At 39.4% G+C, this 19,899-nt stretch overlaps 1 protein-coding gene across 3 annotated transcripts in view; it reads right to left on the bottom strand.

Moving 5' to 3' along the window:
* The window catches only part of cntn4 (contactin 4), a 145,805-nt gene that overhangs the window by 35,115 nt on the left and 90,791 nt on the right, over positions 1–19,899 (bottom strand). For all 3 annotated transcript variants that reach the window (XM_064305309.1, XM_064305308.1, XM_064305310.1), the window contains exons 7-10: positions 16,295–16,397; positions 15,746–15,930; positions 8,916–9,055; positions 1,224–1,353 (exon numbers count right to left, since the gene is read on the bottom strand). In XM_064305309.1, coding sequence (XP_064161379.1) covers positions 1,224–1,353; positions 8,916–9,055; positions 15,746–15,930; positions 16,295–16,397 — 558 coding nt within the window. The remainder of the gene's footprint in view (positions 1–1,223; positions 1,354–8,915; positions 9,056–15,745; positions 15,931–16,294; positions 16,398–19,899) is intronic.

The raw sequence follows: 19,899 nt of genomic DNA, 5'->3' as shown, positions 1-19,899 counted from the left end.
AGGCCTGTGGTTGAACATCTGCAATGTAATCACTCACGTCTGCTTCAAGCGACAGATCAATTCTCGATGCACGCGTGGACGGACATCAAGGAACACATCAAGAATATAATATTTAGACAAGAGGTTTGAGACACAAGATTAAAATCCTTGGCTGTATTCCTCGATATACTAAATAAATTAGGCTGTCTGCCGTAGAGCTGCAACCAAACGCAGCCACGAGCACCACTCTTTTTTTTTCTTTTAGATATGCTTTCATATATATATATATATATATATATTATTTATTATCTCTATTCTCCTGCTGTGCTGAACTGTCTATCTGCCAGTGTTTTGTTTATTTTATATGTTTTGATTTGTTTTTTGTTGTTGGGAGACACCCAAATTTCTCCTCATGGGGATTAATAGAGCATCTCTGTCTATCAGTCTGTCTGTCTGTCTCCTCCGCCTTAGGTTTTAATTGCAGAACTCTGTATATTTATTTATGTCTATTTTGAATACATCATCACTCTGCAGAGTGTACTTGAAAGTGAGGCGCACACCCGTGAAGCTGAGCCCAAATGGCAGCGTCAGAGAACAGCATACCCTGCACTTCTTAATTAACAGAGTCGTTTTTCTGCCATGAAAAACAAAAGGGAAATGTCACGTCCTTTCATTTTTCTAGCCCCAAATTGCTTTTATCATTATAATTTCTGTGGCTCCTCCATCTTCCTTTCTTTTTTTAACAAGGAGTTCAATTACGATATATCTGCAAGAAACACCACTGACATTTTCACTTCCACGTCTGTGTTCAATTAAACACTCCTGGAGTGTTGTAGAATTTTTGCACCAATCCATGATAAACCAGTGATGATTAGACTTGGTCATTTGGGTGGTTGTGGTAAAGGGGGGGGGGGGTTGGGGGGAGGGCAGTGGGAGAATGCCATGATTTGAGGAAGAGAGGGGGAGAGACAGCAGGAAGGATTATGACACATGGAGTGGAAATGACTGGATGGTGGAGGGGTGGCAGCATTGCAGTACAACACTGCTGCCGTTCTCAGTTCTGGCACTACCTACAGCTAAAACAAATCTCATTTAAATTACATAACTTTTTATTTATAAAAGATATTTTATAAATATTTTTATTTATAAAAGGTCAGTTGGAGAGAGAAGCAGTTATGGTAGCCAAATGCTAAACGTGGTAGTAATTGCACAGAAAATGGCAACACTATTTTTTCACTCCTTACCTATAACTCGAAGCTCAGCATTGGTGTATATCTCCCCATGCTTGTTGCCCGCCACACACTGGTACATTCCGATGTCAGACAGCGTCAATCGGCTGATTGACAAGGCGCCGTTGATGACCTGTATTCTTTCCTGTGAAAAGAGACAGGTTAGCCCTCTCTTCGTTTCCACTGCGTCCAAGCCATGTGTCCATCAGTAGGCCCCTGAATTATCCTTCCAAACGGACACAAGAGGTTATAAATAGATATTTGGTACTAATGAGAGAAAAGCAGAAAATTATCCTAATCAATCTGCACACTCATGAGACTGACTTGGCCTATTTATTCCTCCAAAGCCCTCCAGCGCTTCCACATTCCCCTGCGGAAGGAACTGGAGAGGAGCACAGCAAAGGGTATCTACACATCAGGGTTACACTTTTACAAATGGGTTTCCTGTAAGCTTCATTTACTGATGAACCCCACACTTGTCTATAGGCTGGTACAGGGAGAAATTCCACATTCAGCCAAATTGCCTCATGAATCTCCATGCGCTTATCACACCAATGGAATTAAATCATGCATGCGTTTAAAGAACAACAGAAAACTAAAAATGGCGTTTCCCACAGGAATTTTTAGAGTGGTATCTTAAATGTAAATTGAAAACAGAACCTTATACGTGTACGTGTTTTTCCATTTAAATTAAATTTAAATAAAATATATAATTTCAGATTTACTGTGCTTCATTTTTGCATTTTCCAAGCCACTACTTCCGAGGGAGGTCAGGTAATTGGAACTTAAAATGGCAATGTTTCTGCAGTCTTTTGGCATAAAAAGCAATTCACCATGAGCTAAAATATAAAGTGCAACCAACAAACTTTGAACTTGCAAATTCAAAACACGGCTGGCAGGTCCTCATTTTTTCCTATTCTAATTTACATGATACAGATTCTGCTTTCAACTTTGCTTTGTACTGCGTCAGATTGCACTGAGGACTTCCATTCAGCTTGCCCTTGATCTTCCCCGTCCCCTGGGTTGCACCCCGTAATGTCATTAGAGCACGTTTCCTGAGGGGCATCTGAATGAGCGCGTCTCTGGTCTGAAAAGATTAAGGTACTGTCGCACAAAGGGGCGCTGTCCTCGCTGAAACGGCAGTGGGTAATCCTGCGTTTGAACAGGTTCCGTCTGGATTTCCACGCGGCCCATGCTGTAGAGAGGCAGAGGCCGAGTACGCCTCCTGGCAGAGGGGACAAATGGTGCCATATATCAGTCCCCCCGCATGAAAATGCTCCGCTTTTTACAGCTTGCCGTTAATTAAGCATGACGTTCCATGGAAATCAGCACTTCTCACCAGGACCTAGGGGAACCATCTACGAGCCTTATGCTGAAGTAAAATGACTGCCAATGTCGTAGCTTGAAAACAACCAGGTCACTTTGTTTGATGTAACAAAGCCTGAATAAACGAGCGTTCGAGAGCCCGCTGTAGAGTACAGATGCTTGTCACTTGTCCGCCACCTGTTTCATTAAAGAATGAGTCAGCATACAGCAGAAATAAATCTTAGATTCTTCATACTTTTGTTCAAAATAAAAGTTCCTGCGAAAAACCAACGTGGGATTCATGAGATTCATGAGCAGACCTTCGATTTTGTTCGTATCCCAGGGGTATTGGAGGATGAATGGTAATTGTTCATAAATTGAATGCGTGTACCTGTTCAGGCTGATATGCATAAGGACACACCCTAGCAATGCCATAAAGGTCATGCCACCTGTAAGGTTGTGTGTTAACATCAGCCATTCATTGCTCTCTGCACCTTGTCTGCACCTCCCTAAAGATGCACTCTCTTTCCAAGACATGGCTAGCCAAGTAATCCAAAAGAAACAACTATGCCAGCATTGGGTTGGGCTGCACATTTGTGGGTCTTTATAAATAAGTGTAAATCACTTTTATGAATAAAATAAATTAATTACACATGTTCCCAACAAGGTTATTATCATAAAGTTAAGCTAAAAGCAAAAGTGTGTGAGGAAAAATAAATAAATCGTAAACTGAAATAAAAAAATTAAAAATAAAATAAATAAAAAAGTTTTTTTGAAAAAGGTTGAAGGTTCAGGTAGGATGCTGTCATTGTACCCTTGACAAAGGTACTTTATCTGTACTTAACAAATTTCGGCAAAGTTTCCAGAGAATTTCAATGGCATTGCAACTTAAAACTTCAGAATGACAGAGAACAATACATGTATCGTTCTTATTCATAGTAGTCATCCTTGCATCATAATTCACCAATTTTCATTCTGTACTGTACCATGTCTGTTTATCATTAAAATTAATAGAAATACTGACATTATATTAAAACCACAGAACCATGAAGTAAGACATAGCAAAGGAAATGGCAGCACAATTTTGTTCAAAATCAGTAACCCATGCACCAAGTACCAGGATAATATTTCAGGGGAAACAGACACTGAATTCAGCAGCACACCAGGACCTGGTCAAGTCAAGAATCATTGTTTTTTATTGCTACCTGCGATTATAAATGACCCCCCCCCCCCCCCCGGCATTCCCTAATCTCTTTTCTATGGCACACCCATGACAGGCAGATTTGTAAATCCAGCGCATACCCTCTTGAGAATATGACTAACAATGAATGTCATCCCATGACGTATGATGTGGTATGTCCTAGTATAAGTACCACTATCATACAACAATCTACTTTTTTCATCTTCTCACTTTGAGAGGCAGATCGCAGAAAACTGATAGAGCTAGCAGTCAGAGAAAAATAATTATCTCCCGGATTTTCTTCCTAGCTTGTCGTGCAGCCCTGTGACTTAATTGTCAGAGCCACGGTTTCCATCCTCCAAGGCCTGCTGTGACAACACTCTGTCCTGAGAAGCATTATTGAAGGTAAGCGTTTCTACCATCCTAAGTGTACTTTAACTCTTCTGATATTTCCCTTAGTCCCTGCCAGTCAAATTTACACTGACTTGGTTTTTCAACTTCATCTCCCAATAAAAAAAAAAAATAAACGTGTTAGGTTTCCCTCTTTTAACCCAGCCACTAAGTTATGTTTTCTCTAACTTGGTTTATTTGGCTTCGTATTGCCTCACCTATATTTAAAGGAAGCTAAAATCGACTGTTGGTTTCAATCCATCAATACAGTTTTTGCTAGTTTTTATTTCAAACCAAATTAAGTTCACTCTTATCTGGCTCGTGTGCCTTGTTCACCAATGAATGCTATCACCAGTCAGCACTGCTGTGTAGACCTGCGCCTCTTTTTTCTTTTTCCTACGGCGCGCAGGAACCGCTGCCGTGGGCTATGCATGACATATTTGTGGTCACTCACTCACTCACTCACTCACTCGACCTGTGGGATGCATGCGCAGGTGGTGCTTCGTTTAGTAGGACGCATGCGCAGATGCATCTCCCAAAATCACAAATTCGAACCGCACAAGATTTTTAAGCACAGCTTTATCGCCTAACGTTACTTTAGCTAACCCTAACATGTTAGCATTTCGCCTACTTAGTTATCCTACTTAGCGCATACCACCGGTACAGATGTATGGACACATGGAGGACAACAAATAACGTTAACATTACAGAGGTGACGACATGCCATAGCTAGTTAGCTATATAGTAAGCCAAGTTTTACTCATGACACTTTGTACAGATGCGCCGTGGGTCTGCACGGTTTCGTGCTTGTTTATATACTTAAGAACTACCATTTCCTCACTGAGTTATGTTAACGCTGACTCTAGTGCCTTGCTAGGGAGCATACAAAGTTAGAATTATTCATCGCAAGTTTTTGTTCAAGTTAATGTCAACTCTAACTTCACCAGCCTACTCAGCTGAAGCTATTATACAAAGGCCGTTCACCTTCGTTCTCAATGTATAACCCCCCTCCAAGCACAGAATGGGCATGACCAACTCTCCATGCCTGGGTGTTGACATGGAGGGCACTGCAAACTGCAGTTTCATGCCTATGTCACTAAGAAATTCACGCCTCGCTGATGTGGATCCTACACATGCTGAAGATGCACTCCCCGCTTCTGGCACCATGCCCCAGCCTAACGCCCTGAAGTGTGAGGCTAGACCAGCTGATGCGGTCTAGCTAAAATAGCTAAGCCAGGAACTAAACACCTCTCAGCAAAAGTGGAGGGGTTACCTGCAGAAATGTCACAGCTGCAATCTGATCAGCTAACGTTGAACATGACATGAGTCTTTACCACATGAGTTGGTGCAAGGGTGCAGCATTAGGAACCTGTTTTTGTGATGAGAGGGATGGTAGCACAGATGTGGAAGTGCTTGCCCCCGCCCCGACTCAAAGACTAGCTCTAGAAGCCAGTATCGTCATTCTGATGGGGGGTCTGACACCACAGATCATGGCTCGGGCAGGCAACCCTCATGCCCTCTCAGCCAATCTGCAAATGGCCCTAACACACCTGTGCCTTCTTTCACCTTCTCTGCCTCCTGATGCTCGCCCTTGGTCATGAATCTAGTCCAGGCATTGTTGCTGGCTATCAGTCACATAAGACACCTAGACAGACTGATGGCTAACCTGCGGCAGACCCGCTGCCAGGTTCGGTTGTCTTAATCTCGCTCGCCAGAAGTACGCAAAACCAACCTGTGGAACCTCCCGATGGTTGTTGGTCAGATCTTCAGCCCTGCAGCTGCAGTGGCTCTCGAAACATGGGCTCAGGCTGTTGAATCAAGTCAGCACTACATTCCAACCAATGGGCCACCAAAGCAGAATCCGGAAGTGGCACCCCGCAGCGGGACAGCTAGCTCGCTGCTCTGATACTCTGACTCGTAGAGTTAGAGGCCTGCTCACTGAGGCCTGCAGTCACGGTCCTGCTGCAGCTCCTGGGAACCAACTGCACTACCCCTGAACCAATGGGACGGCCACCGAATGTTTCCACAGCGGCACCTAACCTTTCACTGGGATCAAAACAATGACCATTACAGATCCCAAATGAGCTCAGGCCCTTTCTCAGGGGATCCTCTCTCTCTTGGAGAAATTAGCAATAAAATGTAAACCCTAAAGAACAGTTTGTGGGGTTCTACTCAACCTGTTTTCTTGTACTTTTTCAAGGTTTTTCAAGATCAACATCGCCTCCCTGCATGCGATTCTGCCAGTGATGTCCTCTGCACCTTTGTGAGGCATGTCCTCTTCCTCATGACCGTGTTGGTATTTGTCATCCAGTGCTTATGCACTGCCTCTTGTGGTCAGGAGGGATGAAACAGAATGCTAGTCATGGATGTATCTGAGGTAACCACCAGAGCTGTCTGTCATTCAGAATCAGCAAGAAGAATAGATTGTTTGTATGACAGCGGTACTTATACCAGGAGATACCACATCATACGTCATGGGATGACATTCATTGTTATTCATATTCTCGACCTGCAGCACGATGACAATCCAGTGCATATGCACCGCCTCTGGCAGTCATCCAGGATTCATAGAGCTACAGTTACATTCGTAACTAGCAGTTATTCAGGTTAATGTAGTTCATGTAGTTAACTAATATTAATATTATTATTAATATAATATATTAATATAATAATTGTATTGATAAACATTTGTTCTTAACATGTGGTCTGTAAAATGACATAAATAATATAAAATGCCTAAATAATAAAACAATCTAAATAAAAACAATTTATGTGTATGCCTTTATGAACGTTTCCAATCACACATTTTGATCTTACCAAAGAAACAATTTAGATAAGAAAAAAATTATAAATACTGAAATGTTTGTGGAGATGTTCATAATTAGAGTTAATGATCAAATCTGATTGTACGCATGTTTTGTGAATGATGCCCAATGACCGCTTGTTACTTTAAGGTACAAATGAATAATCGTACAAATACAACTTTCTTTTATTGATCCTTCAGCACTTTGGAGGGAATGCTTGATAATGAACACACGGGCATATTCACTAATGGGATGACTATTAAATGCAACATCAAACAATAAATAGGTGGCTGTGGTCCATTTTTCACTGAAGTGCTTTTTAAAAGATGGCTCTGTTGCACACCAATCTACTCAGTAGATACATTCAAACAAGCACAGAAAAAAGGAACATGATAATTGATCCGTTGTAATAAATATGCCATGTGCTCCCCTTCCTGCTTCCACCACATCAGTGACCTTTCCTTATCAAATTAATTAAAAGCTTAAGTAGTTGATGGTGACATTTGGAAAATTCTAATGCCTCCTTTGATTAATTTATCCCAAATGCATGAAAACTTCCTTATTAGATCTGTGTTCAGCACCGCATTGACAAATGCAATTTCAGATCTATAGCCTGACATCAATGATGTGGCTCACTAGTAAGATTACTTTACTGATATGAGATGCCATATGCTTCTTCTCATCTGTGATGAAAGACTACAGGCTTTGGCTGAGGTGAAATCAAAACTTTAACCCATTTACAAATCATAAAGGACAGATTGTGCACAAGGACAGGCTGTCTTACTTGTCAGATTGTATCGTTTCTTTTGGTCTGTGAGTTCCAAAATTAACAGATGGGTTAACATTGCAATGTAATTCAGCCTTTTATTGATTATACTAAAAGGAGAAAAATCCAACAGAATTAAAAAAAAAAAAAGTTTCATATTGAAACCTCTCACTATGCATAACACCAGACAGACGGCTAATTGTCTGTTTCTGAGCCCTTCTGTTTAGGGACAACAAAATCTGCTGTTTGCAGGATTGCCTCTGTTTACAAAAAACTGACTCCACTCATTCCTCCAATATACATAACATTTGGAGATTGATACCCACTGTTTTGTCTCTAAACATTTTGACTAATTAACAAAATGAAGTCTGCATGTTATTATATCCAAGCTGTACCAGGTAATCATAATCAATCGATGGGGAATTGTTTTGCCTCCTACTGTATCATCAGGGAACCAGTGGGTTATGTTTTGAGGAATGGAATTCTATGGTCAAGAAATTACAACACATTATTTTATTTAAAACATAGTGCAATCATTAAAACTGAGCACCATCTGGGAAAAAAAAAACTGGTTATCTAAAATGCAATGTGCATTTCAGGGATAAACTGGATTAATGGCTGCACTCTGAGGAGAGAGATTTAACAGCAGATTACTGAGGGTCTTACATCATCATGTTTTAAGGCTAGCATAAAATGGTTTGTTTGTTTGCGGTTTGGCTTTTTCATAAGAAAAATAAATTTAAAAGAATCAGGTGTGCAAAGTAGGATTTGCAAATGCCAAATTTGCTTATATTAATGCTGGGTGGGGAAGAAGAAGGGTTAAATTTACTATACACTTTAAAATGGTGTGGCTCTTGTTTTCCATGCTCTGTATCATGACAATGCCTGTCATAACAGAATGGAAAACATTTAATGAAAATTAAAAACATTCACTAAAACAGGCACACAACCATTTTTAATTCACCATATGTGTGCAACACAGCAACTTGAAAACTACATCCAGGATTTGACGGTGGATAAACTGAACCCAGCATGCATCGACTTTTCAGGCATGCACACTGTCGTTTCCCTAATGAAATTCTTTAATGAGATGTGTTGGTTCTGAGCAAATGGTAAACTAATGAGTCAAAGTATGCTTTAAACAGCTTTTCCTAGTAATTCTTTGGGTAACCCACCCGAACCAAGAATATGTATGCTATGCTAAACCTATATCAATTTATTTGAATTCATTTTTAGCTTTGATCTGTTGAGGATATCCTTACCTCCGAAGGCTCCAGAGGCTCTCCATTCTTCATCCATCTGTAGGAAGGCTTTGGTTTCCCACTGGCTTTACACTCCCAAAGCAGCGTGTCGTCGATTGGCTTTTGCATGTCCTGGGGTTTCTCAATCAGGTGAGGAGGCGCTTCAATTAAAGAGTCAAACAGAATACACTGTCAGTGAAGCAAAACCCAGTGGTTGAGTAAACTGAGACTGCTAAATGCAGATCCATGTACTTAAAATTCAACGTGCTGACCTCTGAGAAATGCATCCGTTATTTGAGTTTGAATTGCAGTTCTTGCCAGCCATAGGTTTTTCACAGTTTCTACACATGTGCATGCATACACACACACACACACCTATACACACACACACACACACACAAACACACACATACACACACACACACACAAATATACACAAACAGACACGCACGTGCACGCACGCATGCACGCATGCACATACGCACACAGACACACACACACACACACACACACACACAAACACACAAATATAAACACAAACAGACACGCGCACGCACACATGCACACACGCTCACAGACACACACATACACGTAGACATGGGACCTTACCATGGGCATATAGACATTATTTATTTCCTGACCATCCACTGAGTACCATTCTATAGCTACTAATATTGATAACAAATTCTTAGTGATTCTTAAATACAATTGTATGCACTTGTCCTTGCTTTGTAAGTTATTATGGATGAGAACATCTTGCTAAATAAATGTAATGTGCAATGGTTATCAAGATCACTCACTAATTAATTAGGGTCATATCTATGTTGGGATTTCACAAAAATCTTCCTGCTTAATTATTTAATTAGCCCCAGTTATATGCATAATCTGCCCTTTTAGTTGAACTTATTGATAAGCTCTTGAAAGACAGCTGATATACAATTTTTTGCATGACTATATGATGCACTTTACTGTGGTCTAATCTACGAGCCAGCATTGGTGTTTAGAGTTCATTATACATTTGAGCCAGAGTTACTGCAATAAAACAAAAACCTCCATACACACCGGCCCTCAATAAATGAAATAGTCTAAAACCACTCCAACTGCTCTAAAATGGAACTAATACAACATAGTATTTCTTTTACTATGAATTTGCGAATATTCCTGTTTAAATGGAGAATGATTTTTAAGAATCTCTGCTTTATTAAATCTATATTTTTTCCTAGCATCATGAAAAAGACTAGAAGACTGTTTGCATGGTGAACTTATCAAGTGTATTAAATGTAAAAGGTATACAGTGATTATGTGATAATTATAGATTATTCCTTTTGAGGTTAGGGTTTATCTATAGCATTTTTCATTCTTCTGTAGACATTGTTGAAGGAAAATTATGGATGCAATAGGTTATAATTATCTCAGCACATTTATCTGAGCATTTAAAAAAATTATTTTGTCTATAAAAGCAGATTTACTTGCAAATAAATGTCCTGAAAATCTGATTATGCCCTATCATTTTCATTTTAAGCAATGCATTCTAAATGGCAAATTGATACAAATCCCTATATTCATTGCCTATTCATAACACCAAATTCATAATTCATCATACATGTTCATAAAGCTTATAAGTACAATCCCCTCAAGACATTAAACAGGCAGGCATATTTCAATTAAAAATACTACAGCAGATGTCAGATTATTATGGAAAATCACTGTGGCAATTTCAAAGAAAATTACTGCACGCTACTGATAATTTTGAAGGTGTTGACTTAAATTTTATTTAAATTATACTAAGAAGAGTTAAGGAGGTGACTGGCTGAATCATTCTTCAGTCCTTTATGTGTATCTAGTGTTATGAAAGCACAGGGACTGTTTTCGTACTGAACTACACACATATTTGTTATATTGAATTATCTTGTTTTAAATGTCACATATTTATAGGCAGGAGAAACTGAAAGCCTATAGTTTCATCCCTGCAATTATTCAGTGTTACAACCAATACCTTGTCACAGTGTTGAAATGTTGAGTATGCAAAATCAATCAATCAATCAATCAATCAATCAATCAATTATCAGCTTCTTTCAGTGGTTGCTATAAAAACACTGGATAAGTGTCTACTAAACAGTAGTAAAGACTGCTGATCAGTTTGTTTGTTCTTCCATGTATTAAGTCCTCAAATTTGAAATGCATAACAAATATGGCCATCACGGCAAACTTATTTCATTTCAGTGCTTAATTTTCTACAGAGGTGACACAACACAACACTCAGGCTACTGTGTAACTGTGACTGATGGTGTGAAGTCCTATTGGAACCCATTATGCCTAAATGTTTTTGTGTGTCCATGTGCAATATCATACTGTTCCTGACTCTGTCCCATTTAAATAACTTATGGTTTAATTAAATACATTGGTTGCATTGATTCCTATCAGTTAAGTGCATGTCACTGAGACATAAGGGATGTGTTCAGCTAAAATGCCACCACTGCTAAAGCAAAGGAGTGATCTATGTGGTCTTTGTTAATAAATAAAGAAATAAATAAAAGTGTTAAAACAATTCAAACTACAAAGATCTCAATTCAGGATTTATGTTCTATTTTCTGAGTTGAAGGTCAGTCCTCCATAATCCCCTATCACTGCAGACTTGATTTCTGTATTATCAAGACAACATTCTTGGCACTTTCCTTTCCTTTCAAACTGTTTCCTTTAACCATACAAATGCATGCCATGAGTCAAGGTGAAAGAACTTCACTGTTCATGTTTTTAAACACTTTGTAGGAAAGGACGATTCTGTCCCAGAGAGCAGGACATTTAAGTGTGGCTCTGAATAAAATCAACAATGGTGTAACAATGTGTGTATTTACACTATCTATCTATCTATCTATCTATCTATCTATCTATCTATCTATCTATCTATCTATCTATCTATCTATCTATCTATATCTATCTATCTATCTATCTATCTATCTATCTGTCTATCTATCATTTCTATATCTATCTATATATTATAATTTTATGTATTTTGATTTCACCACATAGAAATTACAGCACTTTTCAGTCATAATGTTTGGGACAGTAGTATAAATTGTCATAATGTTTAGGATAAAAGGCATCACAGGTGTTTCTAATTAGTCAGGTGAGTTCGATTGCTGATTTAGTGCAGTTATAAGAGAGATTTTAGTATCTAATCTTGATTATAGCCTTTTGATTGCTTTTGGAGTCCGTTATTGGCGTTTGCCAATATGAGGACCAGAGTTGTGCCAATGAAAGTCAAAGATGAGATGCCATTATGAGGCTGAGAAGTAAAAAATGAATTAAAAAACTGTCAGAAATGTACGTCAAACCTTAGGCCAGTGGCTCCCAAACTCAGTCCTGGGGACACCCTGTGTATATAGCCTACTGGTTTTCACTCCAACGCCAATTGCAATCGCATAACTTTAACAAGCTCAATATGAACATGGGGATTTTATTCTTCATGGCATGCATAGCTATTTTGGACATAATGTACTTAAGAGGGTAAATAATCTCTCTAAACACGAAAAGCACCTAATTAAGAAAAAATAACAGCTTGTTAAAATTCTGGGCTTGCAACTATGGTTGGAATGAAAACCAGCATACACAAGGAGGCCCCAGGACTGAGTTTGGGAACCACTGCCTTAGGCAAACCAAAATCAAATGCTTGGAATGCTGTTAAGAAGAAAGAGTAGTGGTGAGCTCACAAAGTGGAGTTGGAGGAAGACATTTCACTTGTGGCTTTGACATGCAGTCCACAGGCGCCCGAATTGACCAGCGGGGGTCACTTGAGACCAATGAAACTTGGACCCCTAACGACTGAGCCCTCCCAACCTGGATTCGATCCGAGACCGTGGGGCTCATCCTTGTACCACAGCATGGTGCCTTAACTGAATGAGCTACCCAGCAGCCCCCAGGAATTATTATTTTAAAGCCATTCGTACCTTGTCCCATTTTAGTAGAGCAGAAACACTGTTAAGATTGCTGGTGTCCTTCCACCTCTCAGCACCTGAGTTGTTCCTTTGTTGTATTAGCCACCTACGCTATCTCTACCCCACCATGTACCTACTGACATTCAGGCACAGTTTCCCAAATAAATAAAAAACCAACCAAAAATAAAACCAGCCAAAAATAAAACCAGCCAGTTAACTCCTGAGTGAATGATGGTCTAAGCTCAATCAATCAAACCCTTGAATTATATGAAGGCAAAATGCAAGACGGAGGGCCTAGGTGGCAGAATATGATAGTTTTCATACCACTACACCGTATCAATATACGTTATCTCAGAGGTGTCCAATCTTTTCTGAAAAGGGGCTATGCGGGTGTAGGTTTTTGATTTAGCACAGCAAGATGACACTAGATTCAACTAATTGACAAATGATAATAACCTTGATATGTAGAATGGGGCATCTTAGTGCTGGGATACAACAAAAACCTGCACCCACATCAGTCCTTTTCAGAGAAGACTGGGCACCCCTGTCTCATCTGTTTCAGCTTCAAAAGCAGTTTGAAAATAATACTGGAAATCCACTCCAAAAAAATCCATCCATTTGTTCAAAGGGGAACACTGGGCAGCCATATGCTTAAATTACACTTATCTTTAATCACAAACCCATACACAGTATTGGGCCATAAAAAGTACTGTACAATACCGTAATGGAAAGTGACAGTAATGCACTTTTCATTAACCAACTTTTCCTATACCATTATTCAAAAAATGTATCATAAATTCACTTGGATGTTTCAGACAGGGAAATGCATAATAAAAAAGTAAGTGTAATGACATTATATCCAAAAGAAAGAGCACACAAAATGATGACAAAGAAAAAATAAGGGGAATATAATTTAAATGCTACAATGGAATAGCCACTAATGCTGGCCTGCAAAACGATACAGAAAACTACTGACCTTGCTGTTTTAAATTCCCTTAAAATTGAAAGCGCAGTTTCCAGTGTCTGCGTCATTGTGACTGCAGGTTACAGTGATAAACACCAGATACCTGTATTGATTCTCTCATTCCTGCACAGTGCTGATGGGTGTCTCACAAGCTTAATTCTATGGAACTTCAAAATTGCAGATTTTATCACCAGGCAAAGAGCAACTCGCAACAGCTTCAAAGAAGCTCTGTCACAAGCAAATCACAACAAACAAGGCCCCCCCCCTTTTCTCTTGAACAGGCACGCAGGAGGATCTCTGTTGGAGAACTTTGTTTATCGTCACAAGGACCTTTGAGTGGGAAATAAATAATAGCAAATAGTTTAATGCACAGAGTGAGTTATTCCTGACAGATGCCAGAGCAAGACTGTGACTTATCAAACTCTAGGGGGAAACCAATTGAAGAGAGTACTGTACAGCTGAGGTGGAGGAAAATCAAGAGGTGGATCATAAATATAAATGACACAAACAGATGGAGGATGTTGCACCATGAAAGGGCACACCTCACTCATTTATGAATTTTGGTTACAATATTACATTTTTTAAATATGAAATACGGTTGTACATCTTCTTCACTTTGTTAATCTGCCAGTACTTTATTTCTATGGTTTCCTCTCAAAGAAGCTGTCACAGGATGCTTCAATGTTCAGGATATAGACAATAAAACAAGGGTGATGAAACATTCGGCAAACCCATTCCAAGCCATTCTGGTAAATGGGCCATTAGGCTCAGAGGAGGGAAAAAAAACTCCTCCTGAAGGAAAATAATAAATCTCCGTGGTCAGCTACCTACAGGTACTTAGCTAATAGGAAGCTGTCTTGTATGAACAATGAGCCTGCGTAAATACCACATCAGAGGAAAAGGTCACGACCTCTCACTGGTATGTCCATTTCAGAATAAATAAGACCAACTCCATGAAATAGAATTCTTCTCCATGAGAAGGATTTTTCAATTTGAGAGAGCTTCTCACAGTAAATTGTGTGCTATAAGTCATTACTAAAATAACTGTTTTAAATAATTGCATTTTCAAATATACATTAATATTATGCATTTTAAAAAATTCCTAGTAAATTCCATGCATATATATTTCACTATTTACAATGCTTTCCATCTTCAAAATTCCCACACTGTAATCCTTCTACAAATATAAACAAATATAGACACAATAATCAGCTTGTCTGCGTCAAAATTAGCTCGGTTTAAGCAATAAAATAATAAAGCCACGCTCACTGTGTAGAAATCAGGTCAGGAGGCATCCCAGCTTGTTTTATCTCGCCATTTGGCAGATTGCTTTAGCTAATGAAAACTGCTGAGATGGGCGTAAAACCCCAGTTTGATTAATAATGAAGAAAAAAGGCCACATGCCAGACATGCATGGATGAAAGCAAACATGTAACTGTAAGTGTAAAGATCTGCTACGAAAGGGTGGGTAAATGTATATGCTTTTAAAAGGGATTAGCCTGGAATTGAGTGGGAAAACCAGATCAAATGAATGTTTCACCTGAAACCTGAAGTGCTTTGCTAATAAAATTTATGCATTGTGCATTACAGATTATTTGTGTGGCATATGTGGCCTACTCTAAGTACTGCACATTTAATGGCTTTCATCCAAATCAAAGTTGGATGTCAATCATTGAGCCATCTGGAAGAACTCAGGCACAAAGCACATGCACAAGGTCATGAACAAGGCCTTTTCCGAGTATGCATTGCTTCTTCAAGCTGGATAAAAATATTATAACACCTTAGCTTTAATCGTTTGAAACTTCAGTTAGAATACAGCACCCGTGCAAAGGCGATGATTGCCACTGCACACTAACCCCAGTTCTGCTCAGCTGTAACCTCTCTTGGTGGGAGAAGATCTTACACATCCAGCTTTTCATGCTCAAATATTAATGCGTTTTGAGATCACCTACCGTAGAAAGACAGCTTTCCTTTTACACTGTTCCTCCCCCTGGAGTTCTCTGCCATACACTCGTACAAGCCAGCATCCTCCTGCTGGAAGTAGGGAATTTCCAGTACTCCACTGGCTTTACTCAGATCCACCTTCCTGGAGAATGGAATGCCATCCACCCGTCTCCAGTTAATAGTTGGGACAGGGCTATTGAATGGAAAAGAATGTACAGAAAACCAGGGTTATAGGAGTGGTGTTTGCATCTGCTTCTAAACCCAAATCCTGCTACACCTGGTCTTAGCACTGTGCAATGGCTGTTCAAGTCTGGATACCAAGCAAATAAATCAAAGTTGAATGTCACAGTGCTAATGACCATAGAATTTATATGTGTATAGATTCTGTACGTGTTTGTCTGATGAATCAAATCAAAACTTTATGTAAGTGCAATTGCTGATGAATATTTTGTAAGACTGAACATACACCAGTAGAATTCAATGGTTAACCGCACAGGTTGAAATTCATTTAATTGTTTACCAAAGTACATTTGAGTGAAAAAACATGAAACACTTACTTTCCGAGTGCAAAACACTCCAGTTTTACTGTGGAGCCTTTTGCCACAGGTACAATCTCAGGAAACTGAACTTCAATCTTTGGCTCATATTCACCCATCACACCTGGAGAATGAAAAGCAGCACTCAATCAAGCTCACTAGCAGCCCAGGTGAGTACCTAAATGCAAACATATCATGTTTCAGTTCTCGTGCAATCCATCCATAGTGCAGGTGCTCTTTAGGAACTGTTTACTAAAGCCGCGTTTCCACCGCAGGAACTTTACCCCGGAACTAGGAACCTTTTGAGGAACTCAGTGCGTTTCGACCGCAGGAACTAGGGTCTAAATTAAGTTCCGGGGACTTTATTTTACCCCCAAAAAAGTCCCCGCTCGGGGGGTGGGGTGCAAGCGCTCGCAGTGTTTTATTTCAACCGCCACTCTTTAAAATCTGCAGCCGCAAACCGATTTATTTTCATAATAACTTGAAATCAAACTTCTATGTTATGCGGCGCAGTAGCCTACTTTTGGTTATAGCCTGCCAACGTCTTGGAATTATAACGTGTGCTCTTCTGTTCTTTTCTTGCTTTAGTATTCGTTTTATAAAGTGTTAAGCATTCGTGCTGGGACAGCATATTACGTACCAAAACATTCAAACGGTTTAATTTGGTTGCTGAATATTTTCTTCAGGATTTTCTTTGTTAGCCTGTTGTGATTGACTCAAAACGTTTGATGCAGTTATGTGAGGTATGCGGTAGTTCTGCGTAATTTACATTGGCGATACAGTAAAAGCAAACTGGAAATCACCTTCCGCACTTTTTGTCAGGGTAAAATAACAGGTTAATTCTAGTAATCGTCCTTTTTGCTTTTTCAGACTGCCATAATTTTACTCTGCAATTCTTCAATTCCACAAAAAGACCAGGAAGACTATGGACTAATTTATGGTGCATGATTCGCATCTGGAGGGCGCACTTCGCTGCTCGGCTAGCAGTAACTTTGAAGGAAAGCAAACGTTGGCTCTATCACTGATAATTTAAATTTTTTGTTCTATTCTTGTCATTTGGCGATTAGCCTATATGGAATTGACGATGAGAAAGTCATCAATTCAACAGCAAATTGTTTACGACGTGTGCATGTTTTCTGCTGTTGTTGCCAGTTATTTGTGGAATGTGAATGCATTCTGTTGCCTTGGATGTCAAGACATGAAAGTGAATGTTCGCATAAAAACATAATGAACGTGTTTGAGAGGATATATAAAACAGTTACAATCTGACTATTTGCCTGTTATATCCTATTTGTTGCATAACAACGGTCTAAGTCCAACTACAGTTTTGATTGACAACGGTAAAATATGCCCAAACGGCCGCGGAAGAATATTTAAATTTCAGGTGATTAAATCGATAAAAATCAATAAATACGAAAGTAACCATATATAGTCATTGTTGGTAACCCGTTGTATATAAGTAGAATAAACCCCTCCGGGTTGTCCCGGTTATTAGAAAATAATGTAGGCTACTTCGGTGGTAGCATGGGGTTACAGAAGAAATCATAGGACAGATGGACCGAAGACAACGTTGCTTTTTCATACGTCAGTGGGCTAATTTGCCTAATCTTCGCGGGACTTTAGACCGCGGTGGAAAAGCAGACAACAATGGGCTGAAGGAACCTTTTAGTTCCTTGAAAAGTAGTTCCTGGGACTACCAAAAGTATGACGGTTTTTACTGATGAGAGATTTTATGATCTTACCTTTCGCCTTTCTGTAGGTCCTTACATTCAACGTGAGATAGTGGAAACAATCAACCCCCCCACTCCCCATATTGTGCAGCTGGCATTATCCTGACAGCCCTTCTGCGGCAGAGAGCTAATTCAGATTCTTATCTTGATTGCCTAAAACGATGAGGAAGCTAAAATCCACCATGTAATGGTGAACAAGACAGGCAGAGGGGCGCATTAGCATCCCACGTAATGACTGCTTGGCAGAAGACACGCTGACTGTGCCCTCTATGCTGGTCAGTTTAATTGGCCCAGAGGTTCTCAATAAACAGGTAGATATACCAAAAAAGAAAATCTCCACTGCTCCGAGGACCTTGACATTATTTACACAAAAATAACTGTTAGAAAAAATAGTAAATCATCATCATCCTGTCACTGTTCATTTAAGGTCTAAAGTAGGCAGAATGTATTTAATAAATGTAGGTTTTTAACCAGTTAGCTACTTTTCTTCAACTATGAAAATGAAGAAGATATAATTGTCCCTTTAACCAGCTAGTTTCCTTAAATAAATGATGCGCATGTCAATGCCATTTTACTGCTCTGTGGTTCCTTAAAATAATTCTCTTTAAAGATTGCATACGGATGAAATCTAATTACAGGATGTCATTTATGTGTCAGTGCCTGCAAAGCTGTGGGATTGAATTGACCCCCCATGGCGTCAGCATACATCACACAACAGAAATCTGCTCATGGCTGTTTACTAAATGGAAAAATTGCTCAAAGCAATATTTTAAAAAATGAGCACAGGAGAAACAGATTTCTCATATTTCTCTTATTGGTTTATTATTGGTTTATATACAGTGAGCTCCATAATGTTTGGGACAAAGCCAAATGTTTTCCTTTTTTAGCTCCACAATTTTTAATTTGCAATGAAAATCTGATTCTCAGCTTTTTTTTAAAGGCTATTTTTATACATTTTGGTTTCAGCTTTTTAAATCATAGTGTTTCTGAATAATGCAGTTATAAGAGCTTCTAGTATCTAGTCTTGATTCTAGGCTTTTGATTGCCTTTGTAGTTTGTTATTGGTGTTGGGCAACATGAGGACCAGAGATGTGTCAATGAAAGCCAAATAATCACAAAGGGCCTGGTAGGCCAAGGAACACTTTACAATTGATGCCCAAAGAATTCTCAACATAATGAAGAAAAACTCCCAAACATCTGTCCAACAGGGGATAGGCGTGGATGTGTCAGTGACTAATGTCCGCAGACTTCAAACAGGACTTTAAAGGCTACACTGCAAGATGCCAACCATAATTAGACAAAAAAGATGACCGGGTTACAGTTTAGGTAAGATATACCTCAGAGAGTTCTGGAAAAAGGTCTCGTAGACAAAACCAAGAATCACGTTTATCAGAGTGATGGCAATGGTGTTATGGATTGGACATGCATGGGTGCCACAGGTACTGGCTCACTTGTCTTCATTGTTGATGTATTGCTGACTGCCGCAGCAAAATGAATTCTGAAGTGTACAGAAGCATCTTATCGGCTCAAGTTAAAACAAATGCCTCCAGACTCATTGGACATTGCGTTATCCTACAGCAAGACAATGATTCCAAACCTACCGCAAAAATAACAAAGATGTTTTTCAATGCAAAAAATGGGAGAAACTCTTGACTGGCTAAGTTAGCCCTCCTGAATCCAATTAAGCATGTGTTACCTATGCTGAAGATAAAACTTGAGGCAATTAGCCACTGAAACAAGTGGAGATACTTAGCACCTGGTTATATCTATTGGCCACACACTTCAAACAGCCATTGCATGCAAATGATATGCAACAAAGTACTAAACATGACTGCTTTCATTTACGTAACATAAATATGTCCCAAACATTATGGTGCCCTGAAATGGGCGACTATG

Source organism: Anguilla rostrata, chromosome 13, assembly GCF_018555375.3.
Source record: "Anguilla rostrata isolate EN2019 chromosome 13, ASM1855537v3, whole genome shotgun sequence".
Lineage (NCBI taxonomy): Eukaryota > Metazoa > Chordata > Actinopteri > Anguilliformes > Anguillidae > Anguilla > Anguilla rostrata.
Note: the sequence above shows the minus strand (reverse complement) of the source record. Positions and strands in the feature narration are given on the sequence as shown.